This window comes from Peromyscus californicus, unplaced genomic scaffold (assembly GCF_007827085.1).
Source record: "Peromyscus californicus insignis strain IS unplaced genomic scaffold, ASM782708v3 Scaffold_5__1_contigs__length_169319896, whole genome shotgun sequence".
Taxonomy (NCBI): domain Eukaryota; kingdom Metazoa; phylum Chordata; class Mammalia; order Rodentia; family Cricetidae; genus Peromyscus; species Peromyscus californicus.
Window position 1 is genome coordinate 41,915,341 of NW_026294573.1, and position 19,285 is coordinate 41,934,625.

Consider the following 19,285-nt stretch of genomic DNA (forward strand, 5'->3'; position numbering starts at 1 on the left):
ACTCCTTTAATCCCAGCACTCGGGAGACAGAGGCAGGCAGATCTGAGTTCCAGTCCAGCCTGGTCTACAGTGTGAATTTCAGGACAGCCAGGGCTACAGAGAGAAACCCTGTCTGGAAAAAACAGAAACAAACAAAAAATCTGACAACAAATATTGGAGAGGACATAGATTGGAGGAACCTTTATCCAGTGCTGGTAGGAATACAAATTAATGCAGCCATTATGGAAACTGATTTGGAAATTCCTCAAAAAATTTAAGATGGAACTGCGATATGAGCCAGCCATGTCAATCTCAGGCATGTACCCAGAGAACTCCATAACCCACCACAGAGGTGTTTGCACCCCCTTGCTTACCACTCTTTAATTCACGACAGCAAGGGAATTAGAATCAACCTGGTTTGTTCACCGTAGATGAATAATGAAAATCTGACACATGAATCAAATGGAGCACTATTCAGCCCTAAAGAAAAATGAAATCACAAAATTTTCAGGAAAATGGATGAACTTAGAATGTATAATGTTAAGTGAGGTCAAACAATCAGAAAGAAAAAACCTCATGCTTTCCTTCATGCATGCCTATAATTATACATACATACATACATATACACAAATTTACATGTGGATCCAGTGTGATATGTAGAAATGAGAGCAAGAAAGGGTAAATATTAGGTGATGAGGAAGGACTAAATGCAGGTGGTGTCATGAAAGAGGATATAAATCTAAGTATTTTTCTAGTTTTAACTGTAAAGGATTGTTTATGCTCTGGTAGTGGGTAAGTGTAAAAAATATATTTGATAATGAACTTGTAAAATCTAACACGAATCTCCACAGCCTCACAATGGCTATTCTACCCGTACGGAAGTTCACTGCCACAGCCTCACAATGGCTATTCTACCCGTAGGGAAGTTCACTGCCACAGCCTCACAATGGCTATTCTAACCATAGGGAAGTTCACTGCCACAGCCTCACAATGGCTATTCTAACCATAGGGAAGTTCACTGCCACAGCCTCACAATGGCTATTCTACCCGTACGGAAGTTCACTGCCACAGCCTCACAATGGCTATTCTAACCATACGGAAGAAGTTCACTGCCACAGCCTCACAGTGGCTATTCCAACTGTACGGAAGAAGTTCACTGCCACAGCCTCACAATGGCTATTCTAACCGTACGGAAGAAGTTCACTGAGATGTGTAGACTTTGGGTCTGGCTAATCTTGTTGCATAATGTTTTTTACTTGCAAGGGCTTTTTTGGTTTGTTTGTCTTGTTTTGTTTTTGTAAGTAATCTAGTTAATCAGCAACATTACAAAGTGTTCACAACAGTGTCCTACCACCCAGATGTATGAAGACGGGGAGCCCACAAATAGGCTACTTGAGGGCTCATATGTACTAGTTACATTGTCTGGGCCTCAGCTCTAGTGATGACCATGGGTCTCACTTGCATAGTCCTGGCTGCAAGTTCCTGGGTGCTAATGAAGGTCACAGAAATCCCAGGCTTTGTACTGCTCTGCAACTAAATGTAAGCCTGTTGGTAAATGGGGGCTAACATGTCAAGTGGGTATAGGTACAGCACCATGAGAGATGGCTGATCTAGGACCTGGCCAGATTCAAGTAGATAGGCCTTGTTCCCCATGGTACTCCATGTACAGCTGAGGGATGGAAGAGGGAATGGGGAAGTTTTATGATAAAGTTTTAATCAAAAAGTGCAAGTCAAAACCACAGTGTGATATCATATCACCATATTTAGAATAGTTATTGACAAAATGTAATGTTACCAAGCAAAGGAAACCCCTATACTGTTGATAGGGGTATAAATTAGTAAGCCATTATGGAAAAACAGTATGGAGGTTCTTCAAAAAAACTGAACAAAAGCCAGGTGGTAGTGGTGTGCGTCTTTAATTCCAGCACTTGTGAGGCAGAGCCAGGCAGACCTCTGAGTTTGAGGCCAGCCTGGTCTACAGAGTGAGTTCCAGGACAGCCAGGGCTACACAGAGAAACCTCGTCTCAAAACAAAAACAAAAACAAAAAACAACAACAAAAACAAAAACTGAGCATAGATCTACCTATGTAATGATAATGTAACAATCCCACTGCTGGCTTCACATTTAGTGCTATTCATAATACTTAAGATACAGAATCAGCCTAGATGTCCATCCATCAATGGATTTACAGAACAAGGCAACAGTACATATTATATGCATAATGAAATATTTAGCCACAGAAACAAAAGTAATTCTGTTGTTTGTGGGAACATGATGAAACATGTATATTATGGTAAATTGTAGCTGCAAGTTTTCTCCAGGCCCCTGCAGTCCCATGGCCCACTTATAAAATAATCACTCAGAAGTTTATATTAATTTTAACTGCTTGGCCATTAGCTCAGACTTATTATTGACTAGCTCTTACACTTAAAATAACTCATAATTATTAATCATAATTATTACCACATGTTCCGTGGCTTTACCTGCGTCCCATTACATATTGCTCCTTGGGCAGCTGGCTCACATCTCTTCCCTTCTGCCTTTCTTCTTCCTGTCTATCTGCTTGTATTTCCTGCCTGCCTCTAGGCTGCTTTGCCATAGGCCAAATGGCTTTATTTATCAACCAATCAGAGCAACACATATTCACAGTGTACAGAAAGACATCCCACAGCAGCAAACGAAAGAACTTACTATACACAACAAGACAAACGCTGTATTTCCTGATATGTCAACCTCAGAAGTTAATAACCTAGCAGCAGAGAGTGGAATAGTGTGCGCTTAAATTTAGGAATGGTGGGGAGTATAAAGAGAGGTTAGATTATGTATATCAAAATAAAATTAGGAAATAGCTATCTTTTGTCTTCTATAGCACAATAAAGCTAAATGTAGTCTACAATAATTTGCTACACATCTCAAAGTAAAAGAGTTTGAAATTTACCATCACACAGAAATGAACATTTGAGGAAGAGGAAATGCTTACTATTTTGATTTGATCCTTACATAATATATTCATGTTTGGGATTATCATAATATAGCCCATAAATATGAATGTTATTTTTAAAGATATCTAAGATCTTCTCCATCTTTAATTAGATCAAAAAGCTATCCATAAGTAAAGACAAAACTTTCTCGGTGTTGGGGGAGATGGTTCAGCCAGTGAAGCTCTTTGCTTGCAAGCACCAGGACTTGAATTCAGTTCCCAGAACTCACACATCTGAAAATGCTGGACACGGTGGTGAGTGTTTGTAATCTCAGTGTTGGGGAGGCAGAAACAGGAGGATCCCTTGGGGTTTGCTGGCCAGGCAGTCTAGCCTAATTGGTGGGCTTCAAGCCAACGAGCTACTTTTCTCAAAGGAGGTGTTCCTGAGGATGCACGTGAGGGTGTCCTATAACCTCATCACACAGGTGCACATATGAGCATGCACACACACTTCCACAAAAATACACTTTCTTTTTCAAGATAAGGTCTTACTATGTTGGCCAGGTTGATCTTGAACTCTGATGTTCCAGTGATCCTCTCCCTCAGCCTCCAGAGTACTGGGCCTGTAGCTGTCCACCACTGTGCTCTAAAAAATCACTTGAATATTTTTTGAAGTTTTTTTCCTAGAAGTTTGACATCACTGAACTTATGGCATTTTTTCCCCATTTTATTCTGAATCATTCTCCAGTTTGTACATTTAACAAAACTGTAAGTTGTCTCATCTCTCCAAATAAATTCCATAAAAAATTAATGTAATCAAAATGCAGTAAATAGGGTAATAAAAATTCACATCATATCCTAACTAGGCAAGAAACTGAATTTGTTTTTGAGTCGGAAAAATAGCAAGCACTGAAATGTACTGATTCCAGATTTAACTGTTCTCATTCTTAGGCAGCACCACACTTAACATAACAATTACTACACAGGCACCCCATCTCTGGTGTCTCGGGCACCCATATCATGTATTCACAACCCATCTTTGACTTCAGCCACATCTCTAACTCATCTCGCATTGTCTACATTCTTTCCGTGGATTCCTCTCGCTACCTCGAGAGTGTGCTCAGCCCATCCAGCCATCATAGCCGAGACTCAGAGGAGGAAAGAAGTGAGGGAGGAGAAGTCAGGGACTCTGAGGGACTGAAAGTGTAAAGGAAAGAAAAAGTTTCTAACGGGGTGGCAGTGGAAACGTTAGGCAATGTGGAATGAACTCAGGATACCACTAAGGGCCCATCGGAGATTCGTGATCCTAAGTTAAAGGTGAAAAGTAGCAATGCAGTGGCGTGTTCCCCAGCCACATTTAGTTCTGTGAGTATAATGAGAACTGGATTTAACTAGTTTTGCCATAGGGGTATGACAAAGCCAGAGAAAGGGAAAGGGGTTCCTGTGGTAGTCGGGAAATTCTTGCCATCGGCCACAGAGTTTAAATTAGCTAAGGACGGCACAGAGTCATCATAAACCGAATGGAAGACAAGGAAGACATCCTTGTACCAAGCCTTTTCTTTTTGGCCACCAACCAGCTCCCAAATCATGACACAGGGACTTATTAGTTTTGAATACTCGGCCAAGCTTAGGCACATTTCTGGCTAGCTCTTTTAACTTAAATTAGTCTGTTTCTCCTTATCTACCTTTCGCCTCGGGTCTTGTTACCTTTCTTACTGCTGTATATCTTACTTTCACTGCTTCTCTACGTCTGTTTGTCTGGCATCTGCCTGGCTTCCTGGCCCAGGTGCACCCCTTATTCTCTCCTCCTTCTCTTGTTCTTTTTAGCCTAGATTTCTCCTCCTAGTTATTCTCTCTCCCTAGCAGCTCCACCTATCCTTTCTCTGCCTAGCTATTGGCCAGTCAGCTCTTTATTAGACCAATCAGGTGTCTTAGGCAGGCAAGGTGAAACAGATGCAACACATCTTTACGTAATTAAACACACATCCTTACATGGTTAAACAAATGCAGCATAAACAAAAGTAACACACCTTTACACAGTTACAGTGATATTCTGCAGCATAAACAAATGTAACACATCTTAGCCTAGTTAAAACAGTATTCCACAACGCATCTCAGCAGGACTAAGAGAATTGCTGATACTTTCAAGTTGGCTCCATCCAGTGCTTCCACTTGGATGGTCCATAGTGAAAGGCAGGAGATGATGGTTAGAGTCAACACTTGAAATTATGATGGTGGAGAGGTTGAACTACATGTAAAACAAGATGTAGGCTGTTACAACAGAAAAGTGTCAGAGGTAGGTGGGAAATAAGACCTGGGGGCTCTGAGCTCTGTTTGGTTTTGTTTTTATTTTCAGACAGGGTCTCATGTAGCCCAGGCTGCTCTCATACTCACTGCGTAGCCAAGGATGACTACTTCAAACTTCTGATGCTTGACCCCTGCCTTCCCTTCTCAAGTCCTGGGATTCCAGGTGTATGTTACCATGTCTGGCTTAAGGGTTTTGTCTAACAGGGATAAGTACGTCGTGACAAGATTATTTTTGAAGGTACCAAGGAATATTTTGGTGATAAAGTAGTACAAGAGTGGAAGTCTTGTCAAAACAGAGTTCTGTGCTACCCCTTGACTTCTGTGAAAGTTTGTGTTGTTTTGTTTTTGTTTTTCAAGACAGGGTTTCTCTGTGTAGCTTTGGAGTCTGTCCTGGAACTTGTTCTATAGACCAGGCTGGCCTGGAACTTACAGCAATCTTCCTGCCTCTATCTTCAGAGTGATGTATTTATCTAAGTTGTTTCAGAGTCAAATATTGGGGTCAAAACCTGAGAGAAGTGGCAGAGAATCTACCAGCGACCTCCTCTCTCTCCTTCCCTGAGCCAAAAGTCTCAAGAAGCTTTCTTAGTCCCTCCCTACTAATTCTTGTGTCTTTCTATCTGTATCCTCCAAAACCTCTATGGCTGATTCCAGCCATATCGCTCAGTCTGCCCTCTGATTCAAGGTAAACTTTACTGGCAGTCTCAGAGAGTCAGTGTGCACAAACATCCTGCAACACTGAGTGATGGGATTAAAGGCATGTACCACCACTGCCCTCCTGGAAGTTTCAGTACGTATTAAATTCCAAGGCAGTATGTTTAGAGCAAAGACCACACACACACACACACACACACACACACACACGCACACACACACACGCACACACACCCCAATCCTCTTGTGGTCAAATTATTACAGTCTGTTTTCTGTCCCACCACTGTCCTACAACGATGATAGATTAAGTTTCCTTGAAAGGGACTCCACAAAAAAAAAAAAAAAAAAAAAAAAAAAAAAGTTTGGATGAGGTGACTGTAAGAGATGTGTGGACTCCCAGAAACTGAGCTTCAATAATTTTTTTTAACTACAGAGAATTTTTTTTAATGTTAAAGGAAGTTGTACTTGGTAGGCTGTGAGAGACACTGAGGATTATAGTGTATCTCCAGGAATCAGAAAGGAGTCTAAAGGAAGCCACAGACCTGCTTTGTTGAAAATGTAACCCAACTGTATAATTACCATGGAGAAGAAATACCCCCCCCCCAAGGCAGACTTTCACTGTATCAATCAAGTGTGTCTTTCCCTCCCTCTTTCTCTCCTGTTCCAAATCAAACCAGCGTTGTGAATGAGGGAGAAGAAATGGCAGACTAGAGACAAGTCAGTTATCCGACTTTCACTAACAAAGACTTCTAACCCTGAATTAGAATTCCAACCTGGGTGGAAGAGAAGATTAACCTGTATAAACATTTGAAGTAGGAGTGTTGAGATTTGACTTTTCTAGTTTCAAAAGAGATGCATCATTTATTTAAGTAAGAGAGTTTTGAGTTTTTTATTTCATTTGAGTGTAGGTGTGTGGGTGTGTGTACATGTTCATGTAGGTGTGTTTGGTGTGACTACAGAGGCAGTCACTTATGCCTTCTTCCATTGTTCTCCACTTTGTTTGAGACAGGGTCTCACACTCAACTTGAGGCTACTGATGCAGCTGGGCTGGGTGGCCAGTGAGCTCCAGAGATTCTCCTTCCAGAACACTAGGGTCATAGACACAAGCCACGGCACCCAGATTTATACCTATACCTGGGTGCTGGGTATCCAAACGCAGGTCTTCATGCTTACTCAGCAGGTACTTTACGGACTGAGCACCCACTCCAGCCCTCTGAAGGTTTTTTTTGTTTTTTTTTTGTTTGTTTGTTTGTTTTTACAATTACTAAGCACAATTGTAAAGCTATGGAATCTGCCTGTGACAACAGCCAGGAGTAGGGAATAAAAATTGGGCAGAATGACCTTGAAAGAATCAGGAGAAAGGATGAAATAACTTTCTGGAGCACTGTGCTGGGCCCAGTTTGTCTTGTGAAGAGGTGGTAATTATGTGAGTGAAAACAGTAAGCATCATGGGTAAGAAAGAGGAAAGGTTCCGTTAGAGCTGAGTGAAAAAACAACCCAGGAGCTAAAATGGAAAAGGACCCATTGAGCAGGACCTGTCAAAATATGTACAATTTGGAGATGGAAAGACAGTGGGAGAGTAGATAAAACGCAAAGGGCAGAAAGATGGTCTACTAATTATTATGTTCCTGGAAGAATGAGCAAATTCTCCTCTCTCTCTCTCTCTCTCTCTCTCTCTCTCTCTCTCTCTCTCTCTCTCTCTCTCCCTCTCTCTCTCTCTTTCTCCTTCTCCCTCTCTCCCTCCCTCCCTTGCTGTGTTATCCCCGTTTGCTTCTCACAGATATAATTATTCTTTAATTCCCAGTCATCTGGCTTCTTGTTCTTCATCTAATCCTAGAATTTGTGGAAGGAGTCAAGACTCTAAGATTCAGTTGTAAAGCTACTTGTTCCCATAGAGTCTATAGAATTGGTCAATGAGGTAATTGATGCTGAGCAAGTAACTGACATCAGGCTAGGAGGGCTAGTGGAGAATCTGACACAGTGATTCTGAGAGTCAGTGTACATCCCCAAATTTTCATCTGTGGTCAATATACTCTCACTTGGATGGTCAACAAACATCTCAATCTCATCATGCCTATAAATTTTTGAATCTTATTTAGTATGATATATATTCATAGAAAAGTCCATAAAAATTATAGAATGGGGGAAATATTTTCAATATGAAATGATTACAATGAGCTACTCTTGAGCTGGAGTGACGGTTCATCCCCTAAAGGCTTATAACCAAAAGGATAGATAACCCATTCTAGAAAGATAGATTAAAAACTTCTTCAAATCAATGAAAAGTAAGCAACCTGTAAGAGGCAAAAATGACATATATTTCATAAAAAGGAAACCCAAATCCCTAATACCTAAGTGAAAATAGCTCAATTAATTTACTAATTTAAAAAATTCACTCAAAGTCATAGTGATAATTTGACTTGTGAATAGGATATAGGAGGAAGGATAGGTAATATTCTGCTGCAACAACAAAAAAATACATTACCAAAGTTATACATTTTTCCAGAATGATACATTGTAAAAAAACTGGAAAACAATTAAAATTTTAGACTTAAAATAACAAAAATTGAATAACAAACAATTTGTGCAAATAAGTTATAAAATCTGTATTGCTTAATATTTGATACAAGTATCGTGACATTTATAGTTGCATTAAAGTTGATAGTTTGCTGCAACAAAATGACCAGCAGGACAAGGTGCCCATGAGTGCAAGAGTGGCATGAATGTCATGGGGGTAACCACTTGCTTTCAGATTAGATTTAAAGCCTGCTCCACAGGAGGAAACACATGCCTGGTACTGTAAATCTGGACAAGAACCCATGGTTGGGGAACTCATTAGCTTCGGGGGTGACACTGTTATTGTACCAAGTGGACATAGTATCAAATTACCCTATACGTTCATCTCTCTCTACCCACAAGCTAGTTCAGTTCTCAGTCCTCACAAAAGATGCTTCTTTGTACCGTGAAGAGTGGTTAAAGCAGGAACTCCCAACTGGTCAAAGTGCAGAGAGCAAGTGTCACAGAGGTGCTCAGCTTCAAATGGGACATCTATGTCACACCTCTTCCAAAGACTCAGAGACCACCATGGAATAGGGGGAGGAAAGACTGTAGGAGCCAGAGCTTGCATAAAACCAGAATACAATCACCACAGGACTGCTGCACTCTTGAGCTCATAGCTGCGGTGGCTGTCTACACAGATCACTGGGCACTCTAGCATGGAGCAGGAAGGAGTTCATTAGCCCACCTCTAACTGAGGGCAGCTGATGGCTTCTGAGGGAAGAAGAGTCCATTTTCTTGAGGGTGTGGCTCCTCGTAGGTCAACCTCACTCCAGTGGATGGCCCCACACCCAGAAGTATATGGGCAGCACAAATGGGAACTCATGGGTTCTTAAAAAATGGAAGGACACAAAATTTGGGGTGGGTCGGGAGATGGGATAAATCTGGGAGGGATTAGAGGGGGGAAATGGGGATAAATATGATCAAAATACATTGTATGAAATATGAAAGAATTAATAAATTAAGTTTGCTTTTTCCAGAAAAATTATAATTTTAATTATACTTTTTATGTTTGTGAGCAAAGAAGTGGGTTTCATTGTGACTTTCTTTCCTACATATAAATTGCTAAACTTTGCTCTCATTTGCCCCACCACTACCCTCTCCAGCCCCCTTCTCTCCCTTTTGTTGGTCCCCTTTCAACCCCCCACATTCTCCCATTTTGCTATTATGACACATACATTCCGATTCCTTCTCTTGTTCCTCTTCCCTTTCCTTTGGACCTCCTTCTTTCTCATAGTCTCCTTTTCACTTCGTGTTTTATACATAGACACACAACCAAGGTTCCGCATATGAGAGAAAACACATAATCTTTGTCTTTCTGAATCTGACTTGTTTCATTTAACGTACTGATCAGTTTAACTGTGTGGAACTGTCCCACACTGTTCCATACATTTTCCTACAGACTTCATAATCTCATTCTTTTTTAGTATCTGAAAAAATTCCATTGTGCATATATTCCACATTTCCTTCAAACATCTGTCTGAGGGATGGCCAACTCTATATTTTGGCTATTGTTAATAGTGTAGCAATAAACACAGAGACACACACATGTATCTCTCTAGCATGCTGACTTAGAGTCCTTTGTGTATATGCCCAGGACTGTTGTCACTGAATCATATTTATGAATATTCTATTTTCAGATTTTTGAGGAACCTCTATACTGATTTCCATAGTGGCTGCACTAGTTTATACTCCTACCAGCCAGTTATGAGGGCTTCTCTTTGCTCACACCCTGGCAAGCATTTGCTGTCCTTTATTTTCTTGATGATAACTGGGGTGAAATGAAATTCCAAGGCTGTTTTAATTTGTATTTCCCTTGGCAGTTAAGTATGTTGAACACTTTTGCAAATATTTATTGGCTATTTGAATTTCTTCCTTTGAGAGCTGTCTATTCAATTTAATTAGTCAACTCTCTGATTGGATGATTTGCTTTATTGGTATTTCATTTTTGGAGTTCTATGCAGATATTAATCCCCTGTCACATATGTGCTTGGTAAATATCTCCCACTCTTCAGGCTGTCTCTTCGTTTTACTGATTCGTTCATCTGCTGTGCAGAAGCCTTTTAATTTCACTCAATTTCACTTGCCAATTCTTGGGGTTACTTCCTGTGTTACTGGAGTCCATTTTCAGTAAGTCCTTACCTGTGTCTGTATCATGGAGTGCTTTACCTATGCTTTCCTCTAGCAGTTTCGGGTCTAATTTAAGGTCTCTGATACATTTTGAATTAGAATGTGGGGGTAGGGAGCAGATACATGCCGAAGTGGATGTAGAGATCAGTTCTCACCTCCCACCTTATTGAGGCAGAGTCTCTCTTATTGCTGCAGCTATGTGGCACACTCCAGGCTAGCTGGCCCATAAACTTCTTCTGCCTCTGCTTTCCCTCCTGCCTCAGAAGTGTTGGGACTGCAGATGTGTGCCATGCCATCCTGCTTTTTATGTGGGTTCCAGGTTTTAAGTTGAACTTGGTTAATCAGATCTGTGTGACAAGCGCTTTTACTCACTGAGACATGTCCCCAAACCTTGAGTAGGATTTGTGTGTGTGTGTGTGTGTGTGTGTGTGTGTGTGTGTGTGTGTGTGTGTGTGTGTTGTGGAATATTACTTTAACTGTGTAAAGGTGTGTTACATTTGCTTATGCTGTGTTTGTTTAACCATGTAAGGATGTGTGCTTAACTATGTAAAGATGTGTTGCATCTGTTTTACCTTGCCTGCCCAAGGCACCTGATAGGTCTAGTAAAGAGCTGAACAGCCGATAGCAGAGAAAGGATAGGTGGGGCTGGCAGACAGAGAATAAGTAGAAGAACTCTGGAGAAAGGAGGGGAGAACAAGGGAGACAGAGATGGACACATCTGGGGCCAGAAACCAGGCAGCTGCCAGACAGACAGACACCTGAGGAAGCAGGAAAGAAAGACATATAAAAAGAAAGAAAGAAAAAAAAAACAAAGGCAAAAGGTAGATAAAGAGAAACATTTAAGTTAAAGAGAGCTAGCCAGAAAGGATCCTAAGCTAGGTTGAGCATTTATAATTAATAAGAAGTCTCTGTGTCATGATTTGGGAGCTGGTTGGTGACTCAAAAAAGAAAACTTGGTACATTGTGTGTGTGTGTGTGTGTGTGTGTGTGTGTGCGTGTGTGTGTGTGTGTTCATATGGGCTTATTTCTGGAACCTCTATTCTATTCTGCTGGAGCACGTGTCTGTTTTGTGTGATGACCACGCTGTTTTTGCTACTGTGCTGTGTAGTGCAGTTTCAAGGGGGTAAAGTGATGCTTCAGCTTTGCTCTTGTGTTTACCATAGCTGGGATTCTTTGGAGCCTTTTGTGCCTCTATATACATTTTAGGTTGTTTTTTGTGGTTGTTGTTTTCTGATTATGTAAAGTATGTCAGGAGAATTTTCACGAGGATTGTGTTAAGTCTGTGTATTAGAGTAATATAGATATCTCCACACAACTAATTCTGCGAATCCGTGAGCATAGGAGGCCTGTGCATATTCTAACATCTGCCTCAATTTCTTTTTTCATTGTAGAGATTGTCTACCTCTTTGGTTGGGAATCTTCTTCTCCTTCTTCTTCTTCTTCTTCTTCTTCTTCTTCTTCTTCTTCTTCTTCTTCTTCTTCTTCTTCTCCTCCTCCTCCTCCTCCTCCTCCTCCTCCTCCTCCTTCTTCTTCTTTTCTTTCTTTGTTTTTGTTTTTTTTTAAGCTATTGTGCATGGGATTTTTTTTCCTGGTTTATTTATTGGCAAGTTTGTTATTGGCATAACATAGAAAAGCTACTAATTTTGTATTCTACTTTGATGAAAGTGTTTATAGGATTTAAGAACTTTCTAGTGGAGTCATTAGGGTATTGTAAATATTGTATCATGTCTCCAGCAAACAGGAAACATTTGACTTCTTTCTTTACTACTCTATCCACTTTATTTCTTTCTCTTGTTTTATTGCTCTAGCTAAGATCTCAATCACTATGTTGAATAAGGGCACCATTATCTTGTGCCTGGCTTTAGAGAAAATTCTTTGACTTTTCACTCATTTGAAATAATGTTGGCAACAGATTTATTGCACATTAGCCTTCATTATGTTGAAATGTGTTCCTTCTATTCCTACTTTCTTTAGGGCTTTTATCAGGCCTCACAAATACCGACAAGGGTGCTCCCACTAATCAGGAGACCTCCTGCTAGGCCCCACCCCTTACCATTTGTACCACTTTCCAAAGGCACCAAGCCAGAGAATAAATCTTAACATGTGGCCTTTGGAAAAATTTAAAATACAAACTGTAGTATTTCTCCTTGCTCCCCTCCAAGCTGGTGTCCCTCTCACAACGCAAAATGCATTTAGCTCATTTCTAAATTATTCTAGAGTTGTTAAACAAACAAACACAAAGAGTTACAGCCTTCAATCTTCTCCAACACTCAAAATAAACTTAACTGTGAGCCTTTGTGAAAATAAAAAAGAACGTTAGGTACTTCTAAGAGATAGTAATAGCACAGGTTAAATATTCCTATTTCAGAAGGAAGGAATAATGAACTAACGAAGGATGGGACCAAAGCAAGACTGCATCTCCACAGGCTAAGACGACATAAAAGCCCATGACCTGGGGCACGCTGTGGTGGACAGAGGCTCCCAAGAGCTTAGCTAGGCCACGCTTTATGGACTTGCTGTTGGCTGCACACATGGTGTCTCTCAGGTTATGGCCTGCCACTTCAGTTTCCATGTATTCAAGAATAATTAGAAGCCGGGCAGTGGTGGCGCACACCTTTAATCCCAGCACTCGGGAGGCAGAGGCAGGCAGATCTCTGTGAGTTCAAGGCCAGCCTGGTCTAGAGAGCGAGATCCAGGACAGGCACCAAAACTACACAGAGAAACCCTGTCTCGAAAAACAAAAAACAAAAACAAAAACAAAAAAAAGAATAATTAGAAAACAAAAATATATAAAGGAAAATGGATTACTTATAGTTTGGCCAAACTGGAGAGAGAAAGAATCCAAACTCTCTCCATCATACCTGAGGCAGTCTCTCAGTTCAGGGAAAACCATCAGGCAGGCAAAGGCTGGAAGATACTTAGATGAAGGTGTGAGGCAGCCTACCCTCCTTTTCAGGAAGGAGATTTGGCCCCAGCTTTTCTCCATTGTCTCTTCTCAGCAGGCTGCCTCTGTCCTCACAGGGAGGCTCTGTTATACATCTATAAATTATGTCACCAAGAGGGTTTTTTGTTTAAGTCCAGGCCTGAGGAAAAAAAAAGATTTTGTATCTCAAATATTTCCCATTTTCATTTTTTCAAAGTGAAAATAACCTCCAACAGGAGGCGGGGTGTATGCATGAGATAATCATACTATAACCTCAGAAATTAAAAAAAAAAAAGAAAAGAGAGGATATTTTGAAAAACATACATTTCAAGCTTTAACTTGTAAAAATCTAAATGAATGAAAGATAATTTTTCCCTGCACAAATAACTTACAAGTGCAGTTACATCATGTAGATGTTTTTCTGTTCTGGCTTTTTTTTTCACTGCAAGGTGTTCATTTATTCATTTAATAAATAAAATTTAATTATGGATGATAATAAGAGAGAAGAAAGGAAAGAATCCCCCCACCTTTTTTTAAATGATATAGTGGGTGGAAGACCCCCTCCCATTCTAGGCCTGGCTCAGTTCTTTGTCTCTAGGGTCATCCCTTGATACATGTAGATGAAAGTCCCTGTGCCGCCTTCTTTCTTTCTTTCTTTCTTTCTTTCTTTCTTTCTTTCTTTCTTTCTTTCTTTCTTTCTTTCTTTTTTTGAGGTCCAATTCCAGTTCAAATTCCTGCAGGCTGATTAAATACATTAATTTTCCAAATGGAAGGAATAAAAAGATGATAATCTCATAGCTAAAGGAAGCACAGGTGTAGCTAGAGTTTTCCTGCCTGGCCCACAGTCAGGGCAAATCTCTCTCACCCGCCAGTCCCAAGCCGCTCAAACCCGATCAAGTAAACACAGAGACTTATTTTGGTTACAAACTGTATGGCCGTGGCAGGCTTCTTCCTAACTGTTCTTACAGCTTAAATTAATCCATTTCTATTAATCTACACCTTGCCACGTGGCTTGTGGCTTACCGGTACTTTACATCTTCCTTGTCCTGATGGCGGCTGGCAGTGTCTCCCCTCAGCCTTCCACTTCCCAGCTCTATCCTCCTCCTTGTCCCGCCTATACTTCCTGCCTAGCCAATGGCCAATCAGTGATTTATTTATTGACCAATCAGCAACACATTTGACATACAGACCATCCCACAGTACACAGGTGTCTCTCTACAATTTAGAACAGCTACTTGAAGATCCGGGATATTCTCTCTCAGCATCACTCTCCATTACAACCCAGTTCACCCACCCAGAGTGCCATGCTGGAGCCTGAGCGTTTTCCGAGAAGGTCTTTGGAGAGATTCTAAAACTGTAGCACTGCCTTATTTACTAATGACCACAATAGAGCAAGGATAGAGAAGTCTCTAGAGCATTGCTCAATGTGTCAGCCACAGGCTGTATATACTATAGCTTTAGTGTGAAATGTCCTCACAGGTTCATGTGTTTAACACTTGCTTTCCGGCTGGTGAGGCCATTTTGGGAAGTTTTGAACTGGAACATCACTGAAGGAAGTGGTCACTATGGAGTGGCCACTGATTATAGCCTGGCCCTGGTTCTTCCCCAAGCTTCCCACTCTGACCTCTGACGTGACATAACTAACCATCCACACTCCCATTGCTGTGGTCATGGACCACTTCTGTGGTCAAGCCTTCTCCACCTCTGTGGGCTGTGTCCTCTGAACCGTAATCTAAAACCAGCCCTTCCTCCTAAGATGTTTCTGTCACGGCCGTGATAAAAATCATAAGCTAACATGGTGTCTTGCCCTCAGGGCACCGTTCCTATGGCCCCACACAACACACTTCTCCTTACTAGCAACGGTTACAACTATTTCCTCCCCACCCGCACTGCCTGCAACTCCAAGGATTCACACCTCTTTCCAAAGGCACCAAACTGTGCCTTTCCTGCATCTTTCTGCTCTTTTTCTGCTGACTCTCACTGTAAACCAAGCTAAATCCAGCAAGTGATATCAACACCACAGCCTTAATGCCATGCTGTCTGGGAATTTCCTCTGCCAAAAACATTAGTTCACTACTTGGAAATTCAGCCTAACTCACGATTTCCAGGGCATGAGTTTAACACAGCCAGATTCTTTACCAGAATTAATATGAATGGCGTCTAACCCAATCCTAAATAAACATCCTCACCCCACCTGAACCCCACAAAATACTTAAGAGCACAGTCCTTCCTGAGTCTCTGTCAGCATTCTGTTGTGCTCCCGCCAGAGGGGCCAGTAGCTCTGTTTGCACACTGTAGGGATCTCTTAGCCCAAACTTTGCCACGTTTCCCCCACAAACCAATTGCAAAGGCCTGTAAACCACATGGTCAGGTTTATCACAGCAACAGTCCCATGGATTGATACCAGCTTCTTGTGTCTGATCTTCCTGTTTTGGTCATCACTGTGACAAATAACTGACAGCCATTTAAAAGGTGAAAGGAGGGTGGTGGTTGTGCACGCCTTTAATCTCAGCACTCAGGAGGCAGAGCCAGGCGGATCTCTGTGAGTTTGAGGCCAGCCTGGGCTACCAAGTGAGTTCCAGGAAAGGTGCAAAGCTACACAGAGAAACCCTATCTTGAAAAAGAAAAAAAAAAAAGGTGAAAGGAATTATTTAAGCTCATGGTTTGAAAAATATATTCAGTCTATCAAGGCGAAGAAAAGCCTAATGGTTGGGGCAGCTTGTGGCAATGGCAGCCTCGGTGGAAGGTGATTGGCTATGTCATGTCTGAGCTCCGAAAGCAGACAGTTGGCTTGGAAGTAGGCCTAGGCTGTGATCCTGGATGCCTACTTCCCAGCAAGCTCCTTCCTCCAGTTAGCCAACATCTCTCAAAGGTTTCAAAACCTTCCAGAACAGAACCACCAGCTGAAGACTAGCTGTTCAAATGCAGAAGCCTGTGGCTGCTTCCTCTGCTCAGTTCAGAGTGAGAATGGAAACACACACAGAATTTCCAAGTCATAACGAGAAAAGAAGATAAAAGATAATACTTTTACATTGATTACATACTGAAGTGGTAACTACTTGGCTAGACCTACTTAAAAAGAAACATTGTTTTAATTAATTTTACTTTCGTGCTTTTACTTTTTCATGTAAATTACATTACGGATACCATTTGCCTTGTGTAGCTGATGTGAGAGCCAAAATTACGTTTTAAATTTTAATTACTGTGCCTAAGAGATCCATGAAAGAAAAATGCCTCTGACTTGTAAGGCCCTTGCCCAAGGACAGGTATTTCCTGAAATGCTGGAGGCTACTGTTTATAGGACCACATGTTTTCACTCCCTAAACAAGTTTCTTTGACCCAACTACAGTCACATGCTTGATCACATATGGGCAGGAGGTACATGGCAGGAAATGCATCAGGATACATGCTTGGCACTGATCGGACCTGATGGGAATACCTTTGTGGGGGTTGCCTCTTCAAGCCTCTGCAGGATGTGACTTGTGTCCATCTCCTGGGAACCCAGAGATGGGCCTGGCCAGAGTCTATCAACCTGGCAGTCTTTAATTCAAGCTTGCTTCAAGTTTGGCTTTAAATGGTGGTGGTGATGGTCCTATTCTCGACCAGTGGGATTAACACTATCAGACAATACTCTGGAGGAGGGGTTCTTAAACATGGTTGATTTGGCTAGTTCAGGCACTCTGTGGCAATATCTGGAGATAGTTTGCACAACAGGAAGGGAAGGAGGATACTGCTACTGGGCAGAGGCCAAGGTTGCTGCTCACGGCCCTGCAATGCAAAGGCCGTCTTGTCACAGAAGGAATGGCTGCCCCAGAGCGTCAAAGGGCTGAGGTTGAGAAATTTGGCTGTGAAGTGATCTTTATGAGAACAATACCAAAAAGATGTGCAACTAAAAACCCTCAGCTCGCCGGGCGGTGGTGGTGCACGCCTTTAATCCCAGCACTCGGGAGGCAGAGCCAGACGGATCTCTGTGAGTTCGAGGCCAGCCTGGGCTACCAAGTGAGTCCCAGGAAAGGCGCAAAGCTACACAGAGAAACCCTGTCTCGGAAAAAAAAAAAAAAAAAAAAAAAAAAAACCTCAGCTCGGTAAGAAGAGGGGAAGGGAGAGGAGAAATAAAGAAAGATTAACACACACACACACACACACACACACACACACACACACAAAATCAGCTAGGTAGTAGATTAACTCCATATATGTCGGTACTGATGTTAGATAAATATGATCCAGATGACTGCAAAACAGGAAGTAATTGTGTGCTGTTTTCAGGACTCATGTAGAGATGAGAAAAGAGAGAGCTGAAAATAAATCCCAACCCAAAGAAAACTATCAGGGCTGTGTTAATATGGGGAAAAAGAGACTTTAAAGCAAAAGGTATTATTAATAGATACAGAGCAGTAGTTTATGATGATTAAAGTGTCAATTCAGAAGGAGCACATGAGAATCCTAAATTTATATCCATTCAATAGCATAGTTCCAAAATATATAATGGGAAAGAGCTGAATGGTCTCATTTTGGGTAAAGAAATTATATTCACAATTAAAGCCCTGACAATTCCTGACAAAGAAATCTCCAGGCCTGCAATGCCTTTCTAGAAAGCCATTCCAAACACTGAGAGAGGAAAAGTTACATCAACACAACTTCTTCCAAACTTCAGCAAAACAATGAGTACCTCCCAACTCAGCCTCAGTAGATAGTAGACAATATAACCGTAATCCTAACCGTGGCAAAAGATAATACATGAAAATAATATCGCTCATCATTTTTCTACTATGAACCTTGAAACTGAAATTCTAAATAAGGTATCAACAAATGAAAAAATGTTACACTTAAAAATTATAATACATAATGGTCAACTTAGATGTATTCCAGGAAGCAAAGTGGATTCAACATTTGAAAAACTATTGATTAACCGAGTAAGAAGAAAACCATATTTGCTCTCTTCTTATATTGGTGTTTTTCTTCATATTAGTCAGCAAGAGTGACAGCAAAAACATCACGATAAAGTTCAAGGCTCATCTAAGACAAAAACTCACCAAATGAGAGGGGAGCCGGGAGGGAGGAACTAAACCTGAACTGTGTCAGGTGTGGTTAAACACGCTCTCAACGCCAGTACTTCAGGAGCTGAAGGAGGAGGACTACCAGGAGCTCAAGACAAGCAGTGAGTTCCAGGCCAGCCTGAGCCACACAATGAAACTATGTCTCAAGAAAACTAAAGAGATAAAGGTGACTGCGGGCAAGCCTCACAACCTGAATTTGGTCTTGGGTACTCAGGCCTGCAGCTAAGTTATAGGGGTAACACTTTCCTCCTGCATTTACAGACATACTATGTCTGCGATTCACTACTCAACATTATGATAAAATGAAGTTTTTTTTAAGGTATGGAAGTAGGAAAGGACGTAAAATGTTATTTACAGATAATGATGCATACATTGAAAATCTAAACAATAAATTAGGAAGGCAGATATAGACAAGGTTAACACACAAAAATTAATTGTATTTCTGCAAATCACAGAAAAGTGAAATTTACAAAACAGTATCACTGACAATAACATTTGAAAGGTCATTGTTTAGAAACAAATCTAGTAAAAAGTGAAACAGCTCTCAACATGGAAAACTACAAACTGTTGATGAGAAAAATTAAAGACCTTAATTGAAATGTTCCTGGACAGCCAGCTCATTGTGGTGGTTTGAAAAAAAATGGCCCCCATAGGTTCATAGAGAATGGCACTATTAGGAAGTATGGCTTTGTCGGAAGTGTGTCACTGGGGGAGGGCTCTGAGGTTTCAAGTACTCAAGCCTGGCCCAGGGTTGATTT

General features: G+C 41.2%; 1 protein-coding gene across 1 annotated transcript in view; it reads left to right on the forward strand.

The window, feature by feature from the left end:
• Positions 1-3,920: 3,920 nt before the first annotated feature.
• CUNH1orf185 (chromosome unknown C1orf185 homolog) overlaps positions 3,921-19,285 on the forward strand; it is an 85,924-nt gene continuing 70,559 nt past the window's right edge. The window contains exon 1 of the mRNA XM_052717192.1: positions 3,921-4,065. Within this exon, the coding sequence (XP_052573152.1) occupies positions 3,921-4,065 (145 nt within the window). The remainder of the gene's footprint in view (positions 4,066-19,285) is intronic.